Source organism: Macaca fascicularis, chromosome 5 (genome assembly GCF_037993035.2).
Source record: "Macaca fascicularis isolate 582-1 chromosome 5, T2T-MFA8v1.1".
NCBI classification, from domain to species: Eukaryota; Metazoa; Chordata; class Mammalia; order Primates; family Cercopithecidae; genus Macaca; species Macaca fascicularis.
Genome location: NC_088379.1, coordinates 63,293,087 through 63,312,500, shown reverse-complemented (window position 1 = coordinate 63,312,500; position 19,414 = coordinate 63,293,087). Strand labels below are relative to the sequence as shown.

General features: G+C 39.3%; 1 protein-coding gene across 1 annotated transcript in view; it reads left to right on the top strand.

Moving 5' to 3' along the window:
* The window catches only part of ENAM (enamelin), a 15,705-nt gene extending 3,237 nt beyond the window's left edge, over positions 1–12,468 (top strand). Inside the window, exons 4-8 of the mRNA XM_005555134.5 lie at positions 86–127; positions 1,722–1,976; positions 3,241–3,300; positions 5,192–5,245; positions 9,498–12,468. Coding sequence (XP_005555191.3) covers positions 86–127; positions 1,722–1,976; positions 3,241–3,300; positions 5,192–5,245; positions 9,498–12,335 — 3,249 coding nt within the window. The 3' untranslated portion in view covers positions 12,336–12,468. The remainder of the gene's footprint in view (positions 1–85; positions 128–1,721; positions 1,977–3,240; positions 3,301–5,191; positions 5,246–9,497) is intronic.
* The last annotated feature ends 6,946 nt before the right edge of the window (positions 12,469–19,414 follow it).

The following is a 19,414-nucleotide window of genomic DNA, read 5'->3' as shown; positions in this document are numbered from 1 at the left end:
AATTTTACTTATTTTTTTATGATTTGTGCATTGATTTAATAAAAGTTTCACTTTGTATCATATTAATGGATTCCTTTGGTTGCAGATGATGCGGTATAATCAATTCAACTTTATGACCCTCCCACATGTAAGTTTTTCTTTATGTTATTTCTGGTGATTTCTAGTTTATCTAGATAACTCCATTATAAAGTTTGCCTTAGCCAATAGAGACACCAATCCACATGTTTTAAGTATAATGTAATCATTACAAAAGTTTCAAGATGGAAAAAGTATTGCCCCATCCTCTCACACCAAATTTTCTTCTTATTCATTACTATTGTTCTTTCATGTAAATCCAAATAATTACTAATTAGAAATGTTATTTATTTGAGACTGAGTCTCAAATGTATAGTCAAGAAAAAATAGTTCTGTGAAAATATCACATAAGATGTCACAAATAATGACAATAAAAATAACAGAGTAAGTACTGGTGGGGGATAAATTTTACTTGGATTATCTTGAAAGATAACACTACAGTTACAAAGCAAGTTTTATGTTCTTTAAATAAATATAGGTTATTCTTGTCACTGTATGCTAATTATCAGAACAAACTGATAAATCAAGTATCAGGTGGTTCTTTGGCACAATTTTTCTGATAAAATTCTATGTTAGCACAATAACATTACACATCACTTTTGATTTCTGTGAAATGATCATGAGGGCCATTTTGAGGGGAAAATCAAGGACTACATCCATTTTTTTGTAATCCTTTTTATTCAAGTCATTCTCTTTTAAAGTTCTTTGATTAAAATAATCATTGTAAATTTCCTCTTCCTCAGCTTTTGATTGGCTCAACTTTTTCATACCCTTGTTTTTAGTTTTAGTGACTTTGCCTGTGATTTGAAATTTTTACCAACTTAGTTGTTTGCAATTTTGAATTTCATCAATCCACAAAGCATGGGTACATCATCCAAGAGATAGCAAGAAACTAATTAATGAAGACTGGGGATAGAGACAGGTGTTAAACCAGGGAGGAAATACTTTGATGAGAACTGATGTTGCAAGACTGACCATACATAAATTATCATAAATTTAGAAATTAGCATTTTTATAAATTATCATAAATTTATAAATTAACATTTTTAGATTATAACTACTTTTGCTTCCCTGCCCAACCTTGTAATTGTGGCGATTTTGATAACAAAAATGGATTTAATGAGGATCCACCTGTAACCAAGAAACGCAGACACCATATAAATGTGTTTACACAGACTGAATTTTTATCCTCTCTTTTCCTATTCTTCTTGTTTTTTATTTTTTGCTTTACAATCTCACTTACCTTATCTTATTTTTGTTTTTTCTCTTCTTTATCCATCCTTATAACAAATCACATGGGTTCTGAATACAACATTAAATTTTCTGTAACCTGACTTGTATACTTCCGACCTGAGTTAGAGTTTCAGAGTTAGAAAATCATCAGTCAAATTCTTAAGCTGAGATTTCTCACCTAGTTCTGCCTTTTAGTTTGTTTTGGTTGTTTGGCTTTCTAGAAGACTGAAGTTAATTCTGTAAGACTGTGTGTAAGGAAAATCTAACTAAAGATCTCAAAGCTTCCATAGTTAAGTGAAGTTCCATAGGACTTTTAAGCTCTTTGACTGAGTTTTAGACGATGACGTTAGAGGATGGAGAGAGACTGAACCTCAACTCTATTACGATTTCACTATTATTTGCTACCCTTTCAGTTGGCACACCTGGGGCCCTTCTTTGGAAACGGTCTCCCTCAGCAATTTCCACAGTACCAGATGCCCATGTGGCCTCAGCCACCACCATGGCACCCACAGAAACCCTCAGCACAAAAACGTCATAATAAGACTGATCAGACCCAAGAAACCCAGAAACCCAACCAGACTCAGTCAAAAAAGCCACCACAAAAGCGGCCTTTGAAGCAGCCATCGCATACTCCAGCCCAGCCCGAAGAGGAAGCTCAGCCACCTCAGGTGAGACTTGCACAGAAAAATTCCATATCTGTAAATAGCCTCGGAGAGATTTGGAGGGCCATGCCACCCCCATATACACACTTCAATACAGGTGCTATTTTGCAGTACCATCTTTTGTTTTGACATGCATCCAAAACTGCATGGCAAGTCAACTCCAATCTTGTTTGGTTCAAATTACCCAAATACTGTTGCCTTTTAAAAGCTCCTTTTAAATTACAGAGACAACATGGTGTAATAACATGAGCACTAATCTAACAGTTGAGAATCAAAGATTCAAGTCCTATACCTGGTCCTTATTAGTCGTATGATATTGAACAAGTTACTTCACCTTTCTAGGTTTCAGTTTCCCCATGAGTAAACTAAATGGTTTCCAAGTTTCATCCAGATCTATGCTTTGATGCTCTAAAATATTGCTCTTAAATTAACATTGCTTCCAGTACTAGTATGACACAAGGTAAGAAGATGTGCAAATGGTTTCTCAAGAGCTCATCCAGTGTGGGGGGAGCTTCAAAAATACTGGCTTTTAGGCCAGGCACAGTGGCTCAGATCTGTAATCCCAACATTTTGGGAGGCCAAGGTAGGCAGATCACCTGAGGTCAGGAGTTCGAGACCAGCCTGGCCAACATAGTGAAACCCTGTCTCTACTAAAAATACAAAAAGTAGCTGGGCTTGGTGGCACACACCTGTAATCCCAGCTATTCAGGAGGCTAAGGCAGGAGAATCGCTTGAACCCAGGAGGCGGAGGTTGCAGTGAGGCAAGATCATGCCACTGCACTCCAGCCTGGGCAGCAGAGAAAGATTCTGTCTCAAAAACTAAAAAGAAAACACTGGCTTTTGGTCAGTTAACACTTATTATCAGACACTATTACAGATGTAGGGAACACAAAATTGAATGAAAAGACACTCCTGGATTGGAATCCTGGCTTCAATCATTTACGAACTATGAGATTTTGGGCAAGTGATCAAACTTCTCTGAACTTCATGTTCTTAAGTCAAATGGGAATAGTAATAGTTTATATCTTCTATGGTTATATGAGAATGAAATGAGTTTAACAATATAAAATGCTCAGCACAGAGCCTGGAACGTGTGTCCAATAATACTAATTGTTATTATCATTATCATCTTTGCCCTATAAAAAACACACACTTTAATGCAAAGTGAAATGTAGACTGCCAAGTTTCAATTGTATTTAGTTGGTTTGCTTCATTTTTTTTATGTATTCTTCTCAATACCACATCACTCTGATTCTTTCTTTCTCTCTAGGCATTCCCACCATTTGGAAATGGGCTATTCCTCTATCCACCACCATGGCAAATTCCACAGGTGATAAATTGTTTTTTTCTTTACACTATAAGTGAAAAATAATATTAGTATGTTATAGTTTAAATTAATATAAATTCATACATTCTAATGGAATACCATATACCAATCAGTAGATGGTATGAAACAAAACCAGCGCATCAGTAATCATGCAGAAAAGGAACAGAGAATTTTTTGAATTTCATACTCAGACAAATTAGTGACATAAATACAACCTAAATCCCCAAACAGATACAAATAACTTAGCTAATAAATTAACATTAAAAGGTTGTGCTACTTCATTACTATTTCCCCACATCCTTAAGAAATTTAAAAAAAAAATTATCTTCATTTAATGTAATGGGGAAATTGGGACACAGGACAAAATAGAGTTTGAAAACCATAGGGTGAGCTATAATTAGACTAAGACATTTTCATCCTATCTTACTGTTTCTAACCACAGATATATCATTATAAAGAATCTTGGGGCTGGTCACGGTGGCTCACACCTGTAATCCCAGCACTCTGGGAGGCCAAGGTGGGTGATCACTTGAGGTCAGGAGTTCAAAACCAGCCTGGCCAACATGGTGAAACCCTGTCTCTACAAAAAATACAAAAATTTGCCAGGCATGGTGGTGCATGCTTGTAATCCCAGCACTTTGGGAAGCCCAGGCAGGCGGATCACCTGAGGTCAGGAGTTCAAGACCAGCCTGACCAACAAGGTGAAACCTCGTCTCTACTAAAAATACAAAGATTAACTGGGTGTGATGGCAGGTACCTGTAATCCCAGATATTTGGAGGCTGAGGGAGGAGGCTCACTTGAGCCCAGGAAGCAGAGGTTTCAGTGAGCTGAGATCGTGCCATTGCACTCCAGCCTAGGTGACAGAGTGAGACTCCGTCTCAAAAAAAAAAAAATCTTGCAAAATATTATTTACAAAAAGCCTCAAAGAATCTTAAATGTTTAAAATCATTAAAATAAAAGATAATACTGAAATTGCATCATAGGCGTTAAAAATATGAATGGCAAAATAAACTTTTTGAACTAAAGAAATATTAACGACCAGTTGCTGCTAAACAAACAAAACAACAGGAAATATTTGTTGACTGTTCATTCAGCTATGACATAGGTTTTCCTTGTCTACAACTCTATAACCAGGAAGGCTTTTTATCAATGAGGAACAATTCATTTTAAAGAGTAAGAGTTCCTTACATTTTTCCTCCTTGAAAGAGTGACTTTCTTTTATTACCTATGCTGAACTAAGGAAATTAAGGCAGTATAAGGTAAAGATTTTAAAAACAGATAAACATGATTCTAATGCTGAAGTAACTATTAATCTCATCTACATAAAACTTGAGAGGCAGAAACTCGGCCTCCAAGTTTGATTAGGAGAATTAACTTTAGTCAAATAAAAATATCATAGTAATAATCCAAGGATTGTCAGTTTGCAGTTTGTCTCCCTAAACATGAAGCCACATTCTAAAAACAACATTGTTACTTAATCTCTATTATTAGATGCTCTAATATGGATGCTTGGATTCTAACAGCACTCAAATTTCTCTCTCTCACCCTCTCTCTCTGTATGTGTGTGCATGGTGTGTGTTTGTTGGGGGTTGTGGAGGGTATGTTTTGAGTGTTAGAGGTGGTAAGGAGGATTGCCAGGAGATGCAGCCATACAGAGTATTTTAAGTAGGATAATCTGGGATCCAGCTGAAGCCTTTGTATTTACCAGTGTTCACTGTTAGATCATAATTCTTAGCAGCTGGACTGTGAGAGCTAATAATTCAAAGGCTAAAAGCTCAGAGTACTAACTGAGCTCGATCACTGACTTGAGCTATTTTTAGACACCCTGAGTCTTACAAATGGCAGCATCGAAAGTGGTTTTCTCCTGTGTTCACTGTGTTTTTCACTTCTCAGAGGTTACCGCCACCAGGTTATGGACGCCCACCAGCCAGCAATGAAGAAGGCGGGGTAAGTACAAGTAAAACTATATTCTCCACTGGAAATTACAGTCTATTCACCACTGCTTTTTTATCCACATCTAATAAAAAAGTTAAAATCCAACACATGAACCTGTAGCTCAAGCTTCCGTGATTTTTTAGAAAATAAAAAAGTGAAACAAATCAAGCTAGCGGTCCAAAGACTGATGCTGGACTCCAGACAGTGATAAAAAGAGAAAAAAAGTAAGAGTTTCTTAGAATGTTATCCTCAAGAGGAAATTAAGTGATATCTAACTTCCTGATTATATTAATACAAATAAATTGAAGCCAAGAAAAGATCAGTTACTACTCAATTTCACTTTTAAGTTATGGATAAACTGAACCCCGCACCCAAGTCTTCTGTCACTCTGTTCAATGGCCTTTTTACTGTACCACACTAGGAGAAGAACCAAATGTATATCACAGAGTGATATACTCTTAATATTCCAGCACTATATCATTTTAGTGATTGTGACACAGCACCCCACCCCCCTGGAACTTACTGTTTTTTCCCTGTATATGTGATATGTCTTCAGTGAACTGTGGTAACTTAATAGCTTTACTGGGGGGTGGGGGACAGACTGTTCTTTTCTTTTTTTTTTTTTTTTTTTTTTTTTGAGACAGGTGGGACATCACTTGAGCCTGGGGGGTGGAGGTTGCAGTGAGTCATAGCACCACTGCACTCCAGCCTGGGTGACAGAGCGAGACTGTCTCAAACAAAAGAGAGGTTGGCATTACTTGCTCTAAGAGGTCCCTTTCAGCTTTAAGATTATGTATATATACATTTTGTAAGCAAGTCTTTTCATCTCTCACAATCTATTGTTAGCATAGCAGCCAGAGTGACCCTGTGAGAACAATAGTCTAATCTTGTCGCTCCTCTGCTCAGTCCCTGCCATGACTGCCACTTTCTTGTCTTTCTTTCTTTTCTTTTCTTTTTTTTTTTTTTTTTTGTAAGACAGAGTCTCGCTCTGTCACCCAGGCTGGAGTGCAGTGGCACAATCTCAGTTTACTGCAACCTCCACCTTCTGGGTTCAAGCAATTCAATTCTCATACCTCAGCCTCCCGAGTAGCTGAGATTACAGGTATGTGCCATCACACCTGGCTAATTTTTGTATTTTTGTAAAGATGGGATTTCACCATGTTGACCAGACTGGTATCTGAGGTGATCCAGCCACCTCAGCCTCCCAAAGTGCTGGGATTACAGGCATAAGCCACCGCACCTGGCAGAGATTATTCTTAAAATAACATTGAAGATGACTGTGTCAGTAATGGTATAAGGCGCTTGTTCATAAAATAACATTGAAGATGACTGTGTCGGTAATGGTATAAGGTGCTTGTTCATAAAATAACATTGAAGATGACTGTGTCAGTAATGGTATAAGGCGCTCTCAAATGTATCATGAAATAACCCCAAATAAAAATGATTCAGATAATTGTATGCAACCTAGAAACTGGCACTTCAAATTTTCATATGCATAAGATAAGAAAGGAAGCCGAAAGATCCAGGCAGTTACCATAGGCTTTAAGAAGCCTGTATTCAGGCTAGGCACAGGTGGCTCACACCTATAATCCCAGCACTTTGGGAGGCTGAGGCGGGTGGATCACTTGAGGTAAGAAGTTTGAGACCAGCCTGGCCAACATGGTGAAATCTACTAAGAATACAAAAATTAGCCGGGTGTGGTGGTGCTGGCCTGTAATCCCAGCTACTGTGGAGCCTGAGGCAGAAGAATCGCTTGAACCCAGGACGGGGAGGTTGCAATGAGCTAAGATCTCAGCGTTGCACTCCAGCCTGGGCGACAGAGCAAGACTCAGTCTCAAAAAACAAAAAAGTAAAGAAATCTGAATTTAGATAGGCACAATGGCTCACACCGTAATCCCAACACTTTGGGAGGTTGAGACACAATGGCTCACACCGTAATCCCAACACTTTGGGAGGTTGAGACAGGAGGATCACTTAAGCCCAGGATTTCAAGACCAGCCTGGGCAACATAGGGAGACTAAAATAAATGTTAGGCAAATATGGTGGCATGCACCTGTGGTCCCAGCTACTCAGGAGGCTGAAGTGGGAGGATCACTTTAGCCTGGGAAGTCAAGGCTGCAGTGAACCCTGATCTTGCCACTGCGATCCAGCCTGGGCGACAAAGAGAAACCCTGTCTCAAAAACTAAGATGTCTGTATTCTACCGCTTGAGGGTACTACCTGATTTCCTGCATGATCTTGTTACTTCCTCACCTGTCTGTCTCATCTCCATCAACAAATGGGGATTAAAATACTTTTTCTTTATATTTCATTTGTTTTAAAAGAAAAATCAAACGATTTAAATGCCACACAAATGTCTAACAAACATACTGACTGACAGAATTCGTGATGATTAAATCATTCATTAAATGAAAATTTATTAAGAGCATTCTCCACTCCTCGGTACTGGAAAACAAGGATGAGAAACATAATGTTTTCATTCCAAATCTTCACATGAGAGAATTAAATGGAAGAATCCCAGGAAAATAGGCAACTGAAATTCAGTGGGATGATTGTGATGACAGAAACCTGTACTGCTGTGGACTCCTAGGAATAGGACCTAATTCTGCCCATGGAAGTCAAGACACAGAAGGTAGAAATCAAACTGAGCTCTGAAGGACGAGTCAAGTTTGCCAGGGGAATAAATGTGTCGGTGGAAGAAGTTTCAATATGAATGAGCTGTGTGCAAAGGCACTGAAACATAAAAAGAATAGAGAACCCAGAGAATTCAGAGTAGTTGCGATTTGCAACTGCATAAAGTGCAAGGGGGAAGAAATGAGGCTGAAAGTAATAGTTATAGCCCAGATTATTATTAAAAAATTATATTATTATATAATATATAACACTTATCAGGCACTAAGTACCCGGCACTGAGCTGTACTCATTTTGTCCCATTTGACCCTCATGACAACCTATGAGGTAGACGTTATTTTATTATCATCCCCATATTACAAATGAATAAACCAAGGTTAACCCACAATCATACTACTAATACTGGTGGAATGGGGATTTTAATGCACATCTGCCTAGAGCCCCACTCTTTAGCAGCATGTTGTACTGCTTTGTATGTTATTCTAAGGGATTTAGAGTTTATTTTGTAAAGGAGAACTTTAAATACAAATTTAAAGAGGAAAGGGGCCAAATTTCCATATACCCACTCTCAGCCTCTACTACTCTGATGGCAATGCAGAAGCAAGATTAAAGGAAAGTAAGATTGCATCCAGAGTAGCCAGTAAGAAAACTATTCTAACAGTTCAGGGGTACTGTGGATTAAGGAAGTGGGAACAAGGATGAAAGCTTAGATTTTATAGGACCTGGTCATTAATAGTCTGGAGTACTAAGAGAGAGCAGAAACTTGAGAAACTGTACAGATAGTGGTGAATGTTGCTCAAATATAGAACATTGGAGGAGGAGATTTGGCAGGAGATGAGCCCAGTTCTGGGTGCATTCAGTTGGAGGTACTCAGGAAATCTTTAGTGGAGATGTTTTGCTGCCTCAACCTTGGGTGGGAGTGTTGTGGGTTAGAATTATGCCTTTGGGAGTTGTTAGCATGTATGCCTATTGAAAGCATGGGCTGATGCAATAGAATTCTTCTTCTTTTATTTTTTTTTTTTTTGTTTGTTTGTTTTTGAGACAGAGTCTTGCTCTGTCACCAGGCTGGAATGCAGTGGCACTATCTGGGCTCATTGCAACCTCCACCTCCTGGGTTCAGGCGATTATCCTGCCTCACCCTCCTGAGTAACTGGGACTTCAGGCACGCGCACCACCACACCCAGCTAATTTTTGTATTTATTAGTAGAGATGGGGTTTCACCATGTTGGCCAGGATGGTCTCAATCTCTTGACCTCGTGATCTGCCTGCCTCGGCCTTCCAAAGTGCTGGCATTACAGGAGCAATAGAAATCTTAAAAGAGATATGTAAAAAGAAAACAGAAAAATTAGGAAAATGGAAGATGAAATCATTAAAAACAAAACAAAAACCCTCAGATATATAAGACCTAAAAAGAGAAAGCTGACCAGTGGTCAGAAAAAAATACCAGAAGAGAGAACCAGAAAAAGTATGGTCATGGAAACCAAGGAGGAATCAAATTTCAAGAAAGAAAGTAAAGCTAATGATGTTAAAAGAAACATGTGACTGATAAGATTTCCCTGTTATACTAAAAAATTCCAAGCAACACCATGGTGGAAAACAAAGGGTAATACTGATTTCCATTTTCTTTCCTACAGAATCCTTACTTTGGATATTTTGGATATCATGGCTTTGGGGGTCGCCCTCCTTATTATTCAGAAGAAATGTTTGAACAAGATTTTGAAAAACCCAAAGAAGAAGATCCTCCTAAAGCAGAAAGTCCAGGCACAGAACCCACAGCTAATTCAACAGTTACTGAGACGAATTCTACCCAATCAAATCCTAAAGGGAGTCAGGGTGGAAATGACACCAGCCCCACAGGAAACAGTATCCCAGGACCGAACACTGGGAACAACCCTCCAGCTCAAAATGGGATTGTCCCACTCCCTGCAGTCAACACTTCAGGCCAGGGAGGGCCAGGAAGTCAAATCCCATGGAGACCAAGTCAGCCAAATATTCGTGAAAATCATCCAAATCCTAATATAAGAAATTTTCCTTCAGGAAGACGGTGGTATCCCACTGGTACTGCCATGGGGCACAGACAGAATGGGCCTTTTTACAGAAATCGACAAGTTCAAAGGGGTCCTCAGTGGAACTCCTTCGCTTGGGAAGGTAAACAAGTAGTTCGTCCAGGAAATCCAGTTTATCACAAAGTTTACCCTTCTATTTCAAGAGGCAATTATCCCAATTATGCAGGAAATCCAGCAAATCTCAGAAGAAAGCCTCAGGGGCCAAATAAACACCCTATGGGAACTAATGTTGCCCCAGTTGGTCCCAAACATGGCCCTGTTGTTCACAATGAAAAAATCCAAAATCCAAGGGAGAAGCACCTGGGTCCAAAAGAACAAATAATAGTTCCTACAAAGAATCCAACCAGCCCCGGGAGAAACTCTCAACAGTATGAAGTTAATAAATCAAATTATAAACTGCCTCACTCTGAGGGTTATACACCAGTCCCAAATTTTAATTCTGTTGATCAACATGAAAACTCCTATTACCCAAGGGAAGATTCCAGAAAACTACCAAATTCTGATGGACAAACCCAAAGCCAGATTTTGCCCAAAGGGATGGTTTTAGCGCCAAGAAGGATCCCATATGAATCAGAAACTAATCAGCCAGAATTAAAGCACAGTGCATATCAGCCTGCTGTACACCCTGAGGAAATCCCTTCTGCAAAAGAACATTTTCCTGCTGGAAGAAATACTTGGGACCACCAAGAAATCTCTCCACCTTTTAAGGAACATCCTGGGAGGCAAGAAGAACATTTACCCCATCCTTCCCATGGTTCTAGAGGAAGGGTTTTCTACCCTGAATATAACCCCTATGATCCCAGGGAAAACTCACCATACCGTAGAAGCAATACATGGGATGAGAGAGATGATTCTCCCAATACTATGGGGCAAAAAGAAAGTTCACTCTACCCCATAAATACCCCAGACCACAAGGAGACAGTCCCTTATAATGAAGAAGACCCAATTGATCCAACTGGAGATGAAGTCTTTCCTGGACAAAATAGATGGGGTGAAGAGTTGAGCTTCAAAGGGGGCCCAACAGTTAGGCACTATGAAGGTGAACAATATACCTCAAATCAGCCAAAGGAATATCCTCCCTATTCTTTAGACAATCCATCAAAACCAAGGGAGGATTTTTATTATAGTGAATTCTACCCATGGAACCCGGATGAGAATTTTCCATCATATAGTACAGCTCCTACTATGTCACCACCTACAGAGAGCAGGGGTTACTATGTTAATAATGCCGTTAGACCAGAAGAAAGCAATCTATTTCCTTCATGGAATTCCTGGGACCACAGGATACAAGCCCACGGTCAGAAAGAAAGAAGGCCATATTTTAACAGAAATATCTGGGATCAGGCAACACATTTACAAAAAGCCCCAGCTAGGCCACCAGACCAGAAAGGTAACCAGCCCTATTCCAGTAACACTCCAGTTGGGCTTCAGAAAAATCCAATGTGGCATGAAGGTGAGGATTTGAACTATGGCATGCAAATGACTAGGATGAATTCTCCAGAGAGAGAATATTCATCTTTCCCTGACTTCATCCCACAAAGTTACCCATCAGGTCAAAAAGAGGCACATTTATTTCACCTAAGCCAGAGAGGCTCTTGCTGTACTGGTAGCTCCACAGGACCCAAGGACAATCCACTAGCTCTACAAGACTACACTCCATCCTATGGTCTTGCACCTGGGGAGAACCAAGACACCAGTCCTCTGTATACAGAAGGTAGTCATAGCAAGCACACAAGACATATCATCTCCCCAACAAGCACCCTACCAGGCCAAAGAAACAGCTCAGAGAAGATGGAAAATGAAAACCCTTTTAGAGATGATGTGTCCACTCTGAGGAGGAACACACCATGTTCTATAAATAATCAACTGGGCCAAAAGGGAATTATGCCATTTCCTGAAGTCGGTTCCCTTCAAGCAAAGAATACACCTTGTCTCAAAAATGATCTTGGAGGAGATGGGAACAACATTCTGGAACAAATTTTTGAAGACAACCAGCTCAATGAAAGAACTGTTGACCTTACTCCTGAGCAGCTTGTTATTGGTACACCTGATGAAGGCTCCAATCCAGAAGGCATCCAAAGTCAAGTCCAAGAAAATGAGAGTGAGAGACAGCAACAAAGACCATCTAACATCCTGCATTTGCCATGCTTTGGCTCCAAATTAGCAAAGCATCACTCTTCCAGCACTGGAACTCCATCTAGCAATGGAAGGCAAAGCCCATTTGATGGGGATTCAATTATGCCTACTGAAAATCCTAACACATTGGTTGAGTTAGCTACTGGGGAACAATTTAAGAGTACAAATGCAGACCCACTTGATGCAGGTGAACGCAGTCCATTTGAATTCCTTCAAAGAGGGACCAATGCAGAGGACCAGGTACAAGACTGCTTACTACTTCAGGCCTAAGGGTTATCTCAACCAAGCATTCTTGGGGGGAAGAGAAATCACTGACATTCTATACCAATGGTTCCCAAAATTTTTTCCCCAAGACTTAATTAAGTATCTGACTGTCTTGGTGATCCTTAAGTTTTCTCCCCTCTCAGCAATAGGAGTAGCAATCCAGGTGGAGCTAGGAGTAGCAACCCAGGTGGAGCTGAGATTGGGCCTCTGGGGATCACCAGATTTAGCACTTTCACAAATTAGTGCAGACCTTAAAAAAGCAAGAAGGTCATGACCATCCCTGCCTTGAAACTTGGAAGTTACTTGTCTGAGTTAGTTTCCTTTTGCCTGATGACTTCTCTTTTTGCTCTCAAAGTTCCATTCTTGCAAAATTGGTTTTTCAAGACTGAAAGGCAGATTAACTTTCCATTCTACACATGGAGATCCACAAATCAGTATAGTCCTAATGCACTGTACATTTTTTTCTTGTGTTGATCTTGTCAGGTTTTTTCCTACTCAATATTCTCTTCAAGCATTTTTTTCTTCCACTGCCACTCTCTTTACCTTTATCATTTCCTTTTCTTAGCTTTCTTCCTTCTTTTCTCTCTCCCTCAAACTTTCTGTATTTAGCTTTCTATTCCTCATCTTTTTCTCTCTATGTATCACTTCTTACATATTAAGCTCGCTATTTTAACCATTACTAGTCTTTTCTTTATGTCTACCTCCTCCATTATGTCTTCCTCTCTTCCCACCTATCTGTTTTGTCTCCCAATGTACCATTTGTCAACTAATCCCTCTCCTCTCTGACTCCTTTCTTCCCTTCAGTTTATCTTTTTCCCTGCTACACCATTTTCATCTTGACCGCATGTCACTCTCTTCCTTTTTGTATCCACTCTCTAAATCGTACCCTAATTTTTTATTGACCCAGCTTAACCATCATTATAGAATTTATTTTGGAAATGGTAGACACTGATAGCTACTTTTTTTTAGTTATCTTAGGGTCTCTACCAAGTAGACACAGTTCAGTTAGAGAGATGTATTTAAGGAGAAGGGAAGATAGGATACCCAGGACTAGCAGCCTAGGGAAAAGGCTTAGGAAGGTGGAGAATGAGGAACTGAAGAAACTGCCGCTCTGAGACTGCACATCCAGGAAAAAGGACTAGGACTTGCCATACACCACCAAGTTATAATCCGCAGGATCTGTAGAAGACATTTTGGGAAACACTCTCTTAAATAAAAACTCAATGTTTAGTTGTGGTTTTTTTTGTTTTGTTTTGTTTTACTAGTTCAACATAAGTGATTCTACCAGTATGTGCTACTACTAAACATTCTTCAAGTCCATGCAGAATTATTTACAGACACTCTTTCTTGGTATCTTGAATAAATTGTGTAAATTATTTTGAAAACTGGATATTTCTATATACCTTGCTTATAATACATCAGTGATTATTATTCTTATTAATAACATGTTGGCCTATTATCTGGATATCCCTTGCCTAGAGCAGGAAACATTCTCAGAATTGCCTAAAAGTATACCTTATAACTTTAAGAGATTTCTTGAGATAAATGTTCAGGGGCAGACTTCATAAGAAGATCTCAAACATTTGGGGAAATACAATGTTGAAAACTTCCTGAGAAAAGGAATCTTGCCCTTGAAGCTTCTAAAGCACCTAGCACAGTGTCTTGAACATAGAAGGTACCCAATAAATATATATCAATTGATTTTTTAATGACTTTCAAAACTCCCATGAAAACACCATAGTCTGCTTTTCCTGAAAGGCGACCATCTGGGATGCTGAATGAGCCACCACTCTGTAGCTTTATATATTCAGCAACATTTCCATCATAGAATTTCAGTGTAAGAAGGGACCTTAGAGGTAGATTATCCAGGCCATCCCCTAGTGCTTACATTCCCCTCCCCCTGGCCAGTTTTATATTTTAACCACACATTGAAAAATTCATTAACTTATTCTGTATAAAACTGTCTTTTAAGAATTATCCTTTCAAAATAAAAATGTTATTGTTTCACTAGTTTATTTTTCCAAATGATTTTTTTGAAATCTCAATATGAGTACTTTCATTACAAGATACTCACTTCATATTTCACCAAAATGTATGGGTTCACATAATTGTTTTGGCAGATATGTTGACATATCTGAATTTATGAGACGCTGCTGCTTAAACTGCCATCTGAGATCGCTGCAATGTAAAATGTAAAAAGTATAGTATGACCCTTCCAAGCTGTCTTGAGCATAGGTAAATCTTTTTTCTAAAAAAGTATAGTGTGACCAAAAGAAAACATATTTTGAATTTGAAAACACACTGTAAAAAGAAGGGAAAATGTCTCTCCAGAAAATAACTGTTTTCTTTTTTTTTCTTTTTCTTTTTTTTTTTTTTTTTTTTTTTTTTTGTGAGATGGAGTCTTGCTCTGTTGCCCAGGCTGGAGTGCAGTGGCATGATCTCGGCTCACTGCAAACTCTGCCTCCCGAGTTGAAACAATTCTCGTGCCTCAGCCTCCTGAGTAGCTGAGATTACAAATGTGTGCCACCAGGCGTGGCTAAGTTTTGTATTTTTAATAGAGACAGGGTTTCACCATGTTGGTCAGGCTGGTCTCAAACCCCTGACCTCAAGTGATCCGTCCACCTTGGCCTCCCAAAGTTCTGGGATTATAGGCATGAGCCACTGTGCTCAGCCCAGAAAACTCTTGATGTCATCAGCACAGGTATGCATTTGCAAGCCTGGATACCAGATATGAGTTCCTTACAACCCAGCTTCCCTGAAGGCTCACAGTACATGATCTTTAATATTTATTTATTTATTTATTTATTTATTTATTTATTTATTTGAGACAGTTGTGCTCTGTTGCCCAGGCTGGAGTGCAGTGATGCGATCTTAGCTCACTGCAACTTTCGCCTCCCGGGTTCAAGTGATTCTCATGCCTCAACCTCCTGAGTAGCTGGGATTACAGACAAGGGACACTACACCCAGCTAATTTTTGTATTTTTAGTAGAGCAGGGGTTTTGTCATGTGGGCCAGGTTGTTCTCGAATTCCTGGCCTCAAGTGATCCACACACCTCAGCCTCCGCATGTGCTGGGATTACAGGTGTAAGCCACCACACCCAGCCGATCTTTCATATTTAATCACAAATGTGTCTTATACTGTGTGCTAATATTTTCCTGTGTTAGTTTTGCCTATAGAAGAAATAGGAAAATTGAAAAAGTGAGACCTAGTTCTTATTCTTCTTATGTGGCCCTCATAGCACTGTGCTGAGTACAGAGTAGATTCTAAGTAAATACCACTCTCTTTATCTTATGCAAATGAATAAAAATATAGAATTTCACCAAAATTAGTATTAATGTATTAATTAATATTAAAAGTTTAATAATGATTAACACTTTTCTAATTATAAAATATACAGTCTTTGTAGAATATTTGGAACATTCTATACTAAAATGTAAAAGGAAACAAAAAAATAACATTTTGGCCTATTTCCCTCAAGTCTTTTCCTATGTATGTGTAGGGAATTTTCTTTTCTTTTTTTTTCTTTTTTGAGAGGGAATCTTGCTCTGTCACCCAGGCTGGAGTGCAGTGGCAAGATCTTGGCTCACTGCAAGCTCCGCCTCCCAGGTTCTGGCCATTCTTCTGCCTCAGCCTCCAGAGTAGCTGGGACTACAGGCACCCGCCACCACACCTGGCTAATTTTTTGTATTTTTAGTAGAGATGGGGTTTCACTGTGTTAGCCAGGATGGTCTCGATCTCCTGACCTTGTGATCCGCCCGCCTCGGCCTCCCAAAGTGCTGGGATTACAGGCATGAACCACCGCGCCTGGCCGGGAATTTTCTTAAAGTCACTCCTTTATGCAAAATCCTACATTTTCCTCTTCCCATTGTATATCAATTTCCATAAATTTTAAAAAACATGATATTTCACTTCAGTTGTCTGTAAAATATTTTGAAGTATCCCTATATTACCAATCCCTTGATGATGGACTTAAAGTTTCCTATGAATTTTCACTATTATAAATCATATTATAATAGATATCTCGATCTCTCTTTGTCCGTATTTCTGGTTATTTCCTCAGAAGTGGAATTACCGAGGAAAGACGGTTTGAAGGATGTTTAGACAGGATAACATACTGACTGAGAGCTTTGGCTTTGGAGTCTGACAGCCTTGAAGCTAATCATCAGTTCTCCAGATACCTGAAAAACATTAGGCAGGTTACTTCATCACCCTCACAGCTCAGTTTTACCATTTGTAAAGTGAAGACAGTACTTACTTCACGGAGTGTTAGGAGAATTCAATGAAACAATGCGTGTTAAAACTGTATATTCATTGTATTTTGTAACTCAATCACTAGATGGAAGTGGAGATTTATGATTATAAAGTAGTGGCTCTCCTGCAATTCCCAGCCTCAGTAGCACCTGGGGAATTTATGCGACCTGCAATGTCTCCAGCTGCATCTCTGAGCTACTTAATCAGTATTTCTGAGGTGGGGCTCAGCAATCTACTTTCATGAGTCCTCCAGGTAATTCTCATATACACTAAAGTTTGAAAATCACTGATCCTGCCGGGCACAGTGGCTCACACCTGTAATCCCAGCACTTTGGGAGGCCGAGGTGGGGGCAGATCACTTGAGGTCGGGAGTTTGAGACCAGCCTGACCAACATGGAGAAACCCCATCTTCTACTAAAAATACAAAAAATTAGCCAGGCGTTGTGGCACATGCCTGTAATCTCAGCTACTTGGGAGGCTGAGGCAGGAGAATCACTTGAACCCAGGAGGCAGAGGTTGTGGCGAGCCAAGATCGTGCCATTGCACTTCAGCCTGGGCAACAAGAGCAAAACTCCGTCTGAAAAAAAACAAAACAAAACAAAAAACAGAAAATCACTGATCCAATATATATTCACATATATTTACATTCTTTTCTTATTTGTTGCTTAGGCAGGGAGCAGAGTCAAAGAAAATTAACACATAATAACTGTAATTTATGGATTGTTGCTAATTGGTACCACAGTGGTAATAAGTGATATACACAGCATGCATCCTTATTTTTACAAAAATCTATGTAGTTATTTTTGCTCCCATTTTTCAAATGAGAAAGCAATCTTTGAATTAACTTGCCCAATGTTACTTAGAGTATGTATTTCAATATAGACCATGGATTTATTCACTAGACTATACTGCTACCCCAAAGCCAAGACCTGGAAATCTCATTAAAGGACTTTACTCTTATTGCTAATTAATATAATTTTAATCTGGCTGGTGCTGAGTGTGCTTACCTGAGCAAATGGCTAACTTGTCAAGAACTATGCAGAAGAAAAACATTTCTTACCAATTGTACCTATTTATGCCTGTCTTTTTAAAATGTCATCCATTTAATTCAAATTAAAAAGTGGGGGCAAAAAGTACAAAAATTATAATAGACTTATGGCAGGTCAATGAATTGGTCACATTAACCTCAAAATATCTCATGAGGTTTAAGAAAATGTTACAGTGAACATGATTCTCTAAGAACCTCAACTGATATTTGTTAAGACTATCGCAGAGTGATTCAGACTTTTCATTGCCATTTACTAGATAAATGAACCACTCAAATGGCTAATTATCCACTTAGTTGGTTTTCTCATTTATAATATGAAATACCCAAAAAGTTATTGTAAGGATAAAATGAGATGACATAGATAAATCATTTGGTACTTGAAGAATGCTGTCATTATTATCATCACTAAATCAGATAGGTCATAATTAGTATTGTGTTAATTTGGACCCTGCGGAATTGCAAGATGAGATTAGTGGGTGCAAGAGATTTATTAGGAAAACATCTGTGAGGGAAAATGGGAAGGGAGCTGAAGAAGGCTGAGTCATCGGATCCTGATGCAGGTCTTACCCATGTGGAGCAAAGAGGATAGGAAGGATGACTGGACAGATAATGTCTGGAGGTGCAGTGCTAAGAAATTTTCAGCTAAGATAATGAGCCCCCAAGTCAGTGCCCCATCAGAAGAGTCCTGTGTCTCCCAGGAACTGACCTGTCTTAGTGTCCCTTGCACAAACACAGTGGATCTCAGAACTATAAGTCAATTACATTCCTTGCAGAGAACTGAGAGGCTCCTTTCATGGCCACCACATCTTACACTGATTCCTTAGTGTGTCCCTCTAAATGTTCCACTAATACGAGCAAATGTTTGAATACAACTTTAAAAAAAGGCTTTAATGTATCCTCAATAACTCTCATTTAAGAGTCACCAGCTACTCTGGATTTATATTGAATCAGTTAATATTTATAAAGCACTTACATTGGTACCTAGCACATAGTAAGTACTAAATTGTTACTAATATGGTAGTATCAGAGTTTAACTGAACTTCTGAAAGAAGGAAGACTTGTGGGACTACAAATTGCAGTCTTCTTCCAGCTAGCATTTAATGAGGTAATAATGCTGGAATAGGGGTCTCTCCTATAAGGATCTGCAATGTGGATCTACAATACTTTTTCTACTGAGTACACCGAGAAACTAAGGCAAAGATGAGGAGAAAGTAAGGGGTCTCTTCAGAAGCAATCTCCCATGAATTATCATAGCTCTTTGGAAGCTATTTCTTTGTCTTCAGCAGGCTCTGTCAAATAATAATTTTTTTTTTTAATTTTTTATTTTTTTGAGGCGGAGTTTCGCTCTGTCTCCCAGGCTGGAGTGCAGTGGCCGGATCTCAGCTCACTGCAAGCTCCGCCTCCCGGGTTTACGCCATTCTCCTGCCTCAGCCTCCCGAGTAGCTGGGACTACAGGCGCCTGCCACCTCGCCCGGCTAGTTTTTTTTGTATTTTTTAGTAGAGACGGGGTTTCACCGTGTTAGCCAGGATGGTCTCGATCTCCTGACCTCGTGATCCGCCCGTCTCGGCCTCCCAAAGTGCTGGGATTACAGGCTTGAGCCACCGCGCCCGGCCAAATAATAATTCTTTATGTGTATGTCTTATCTCTTCACCTAAGCTATACTCATGTTCATTCATTCAACAAATATCTATTGAGTACCTCCATGTGCCAGACACTGTTCTAGATGATGAGGACACATCAATGGGCAAAAGCGTATGCCTTTGTGGAGATTACACTCTATTGAG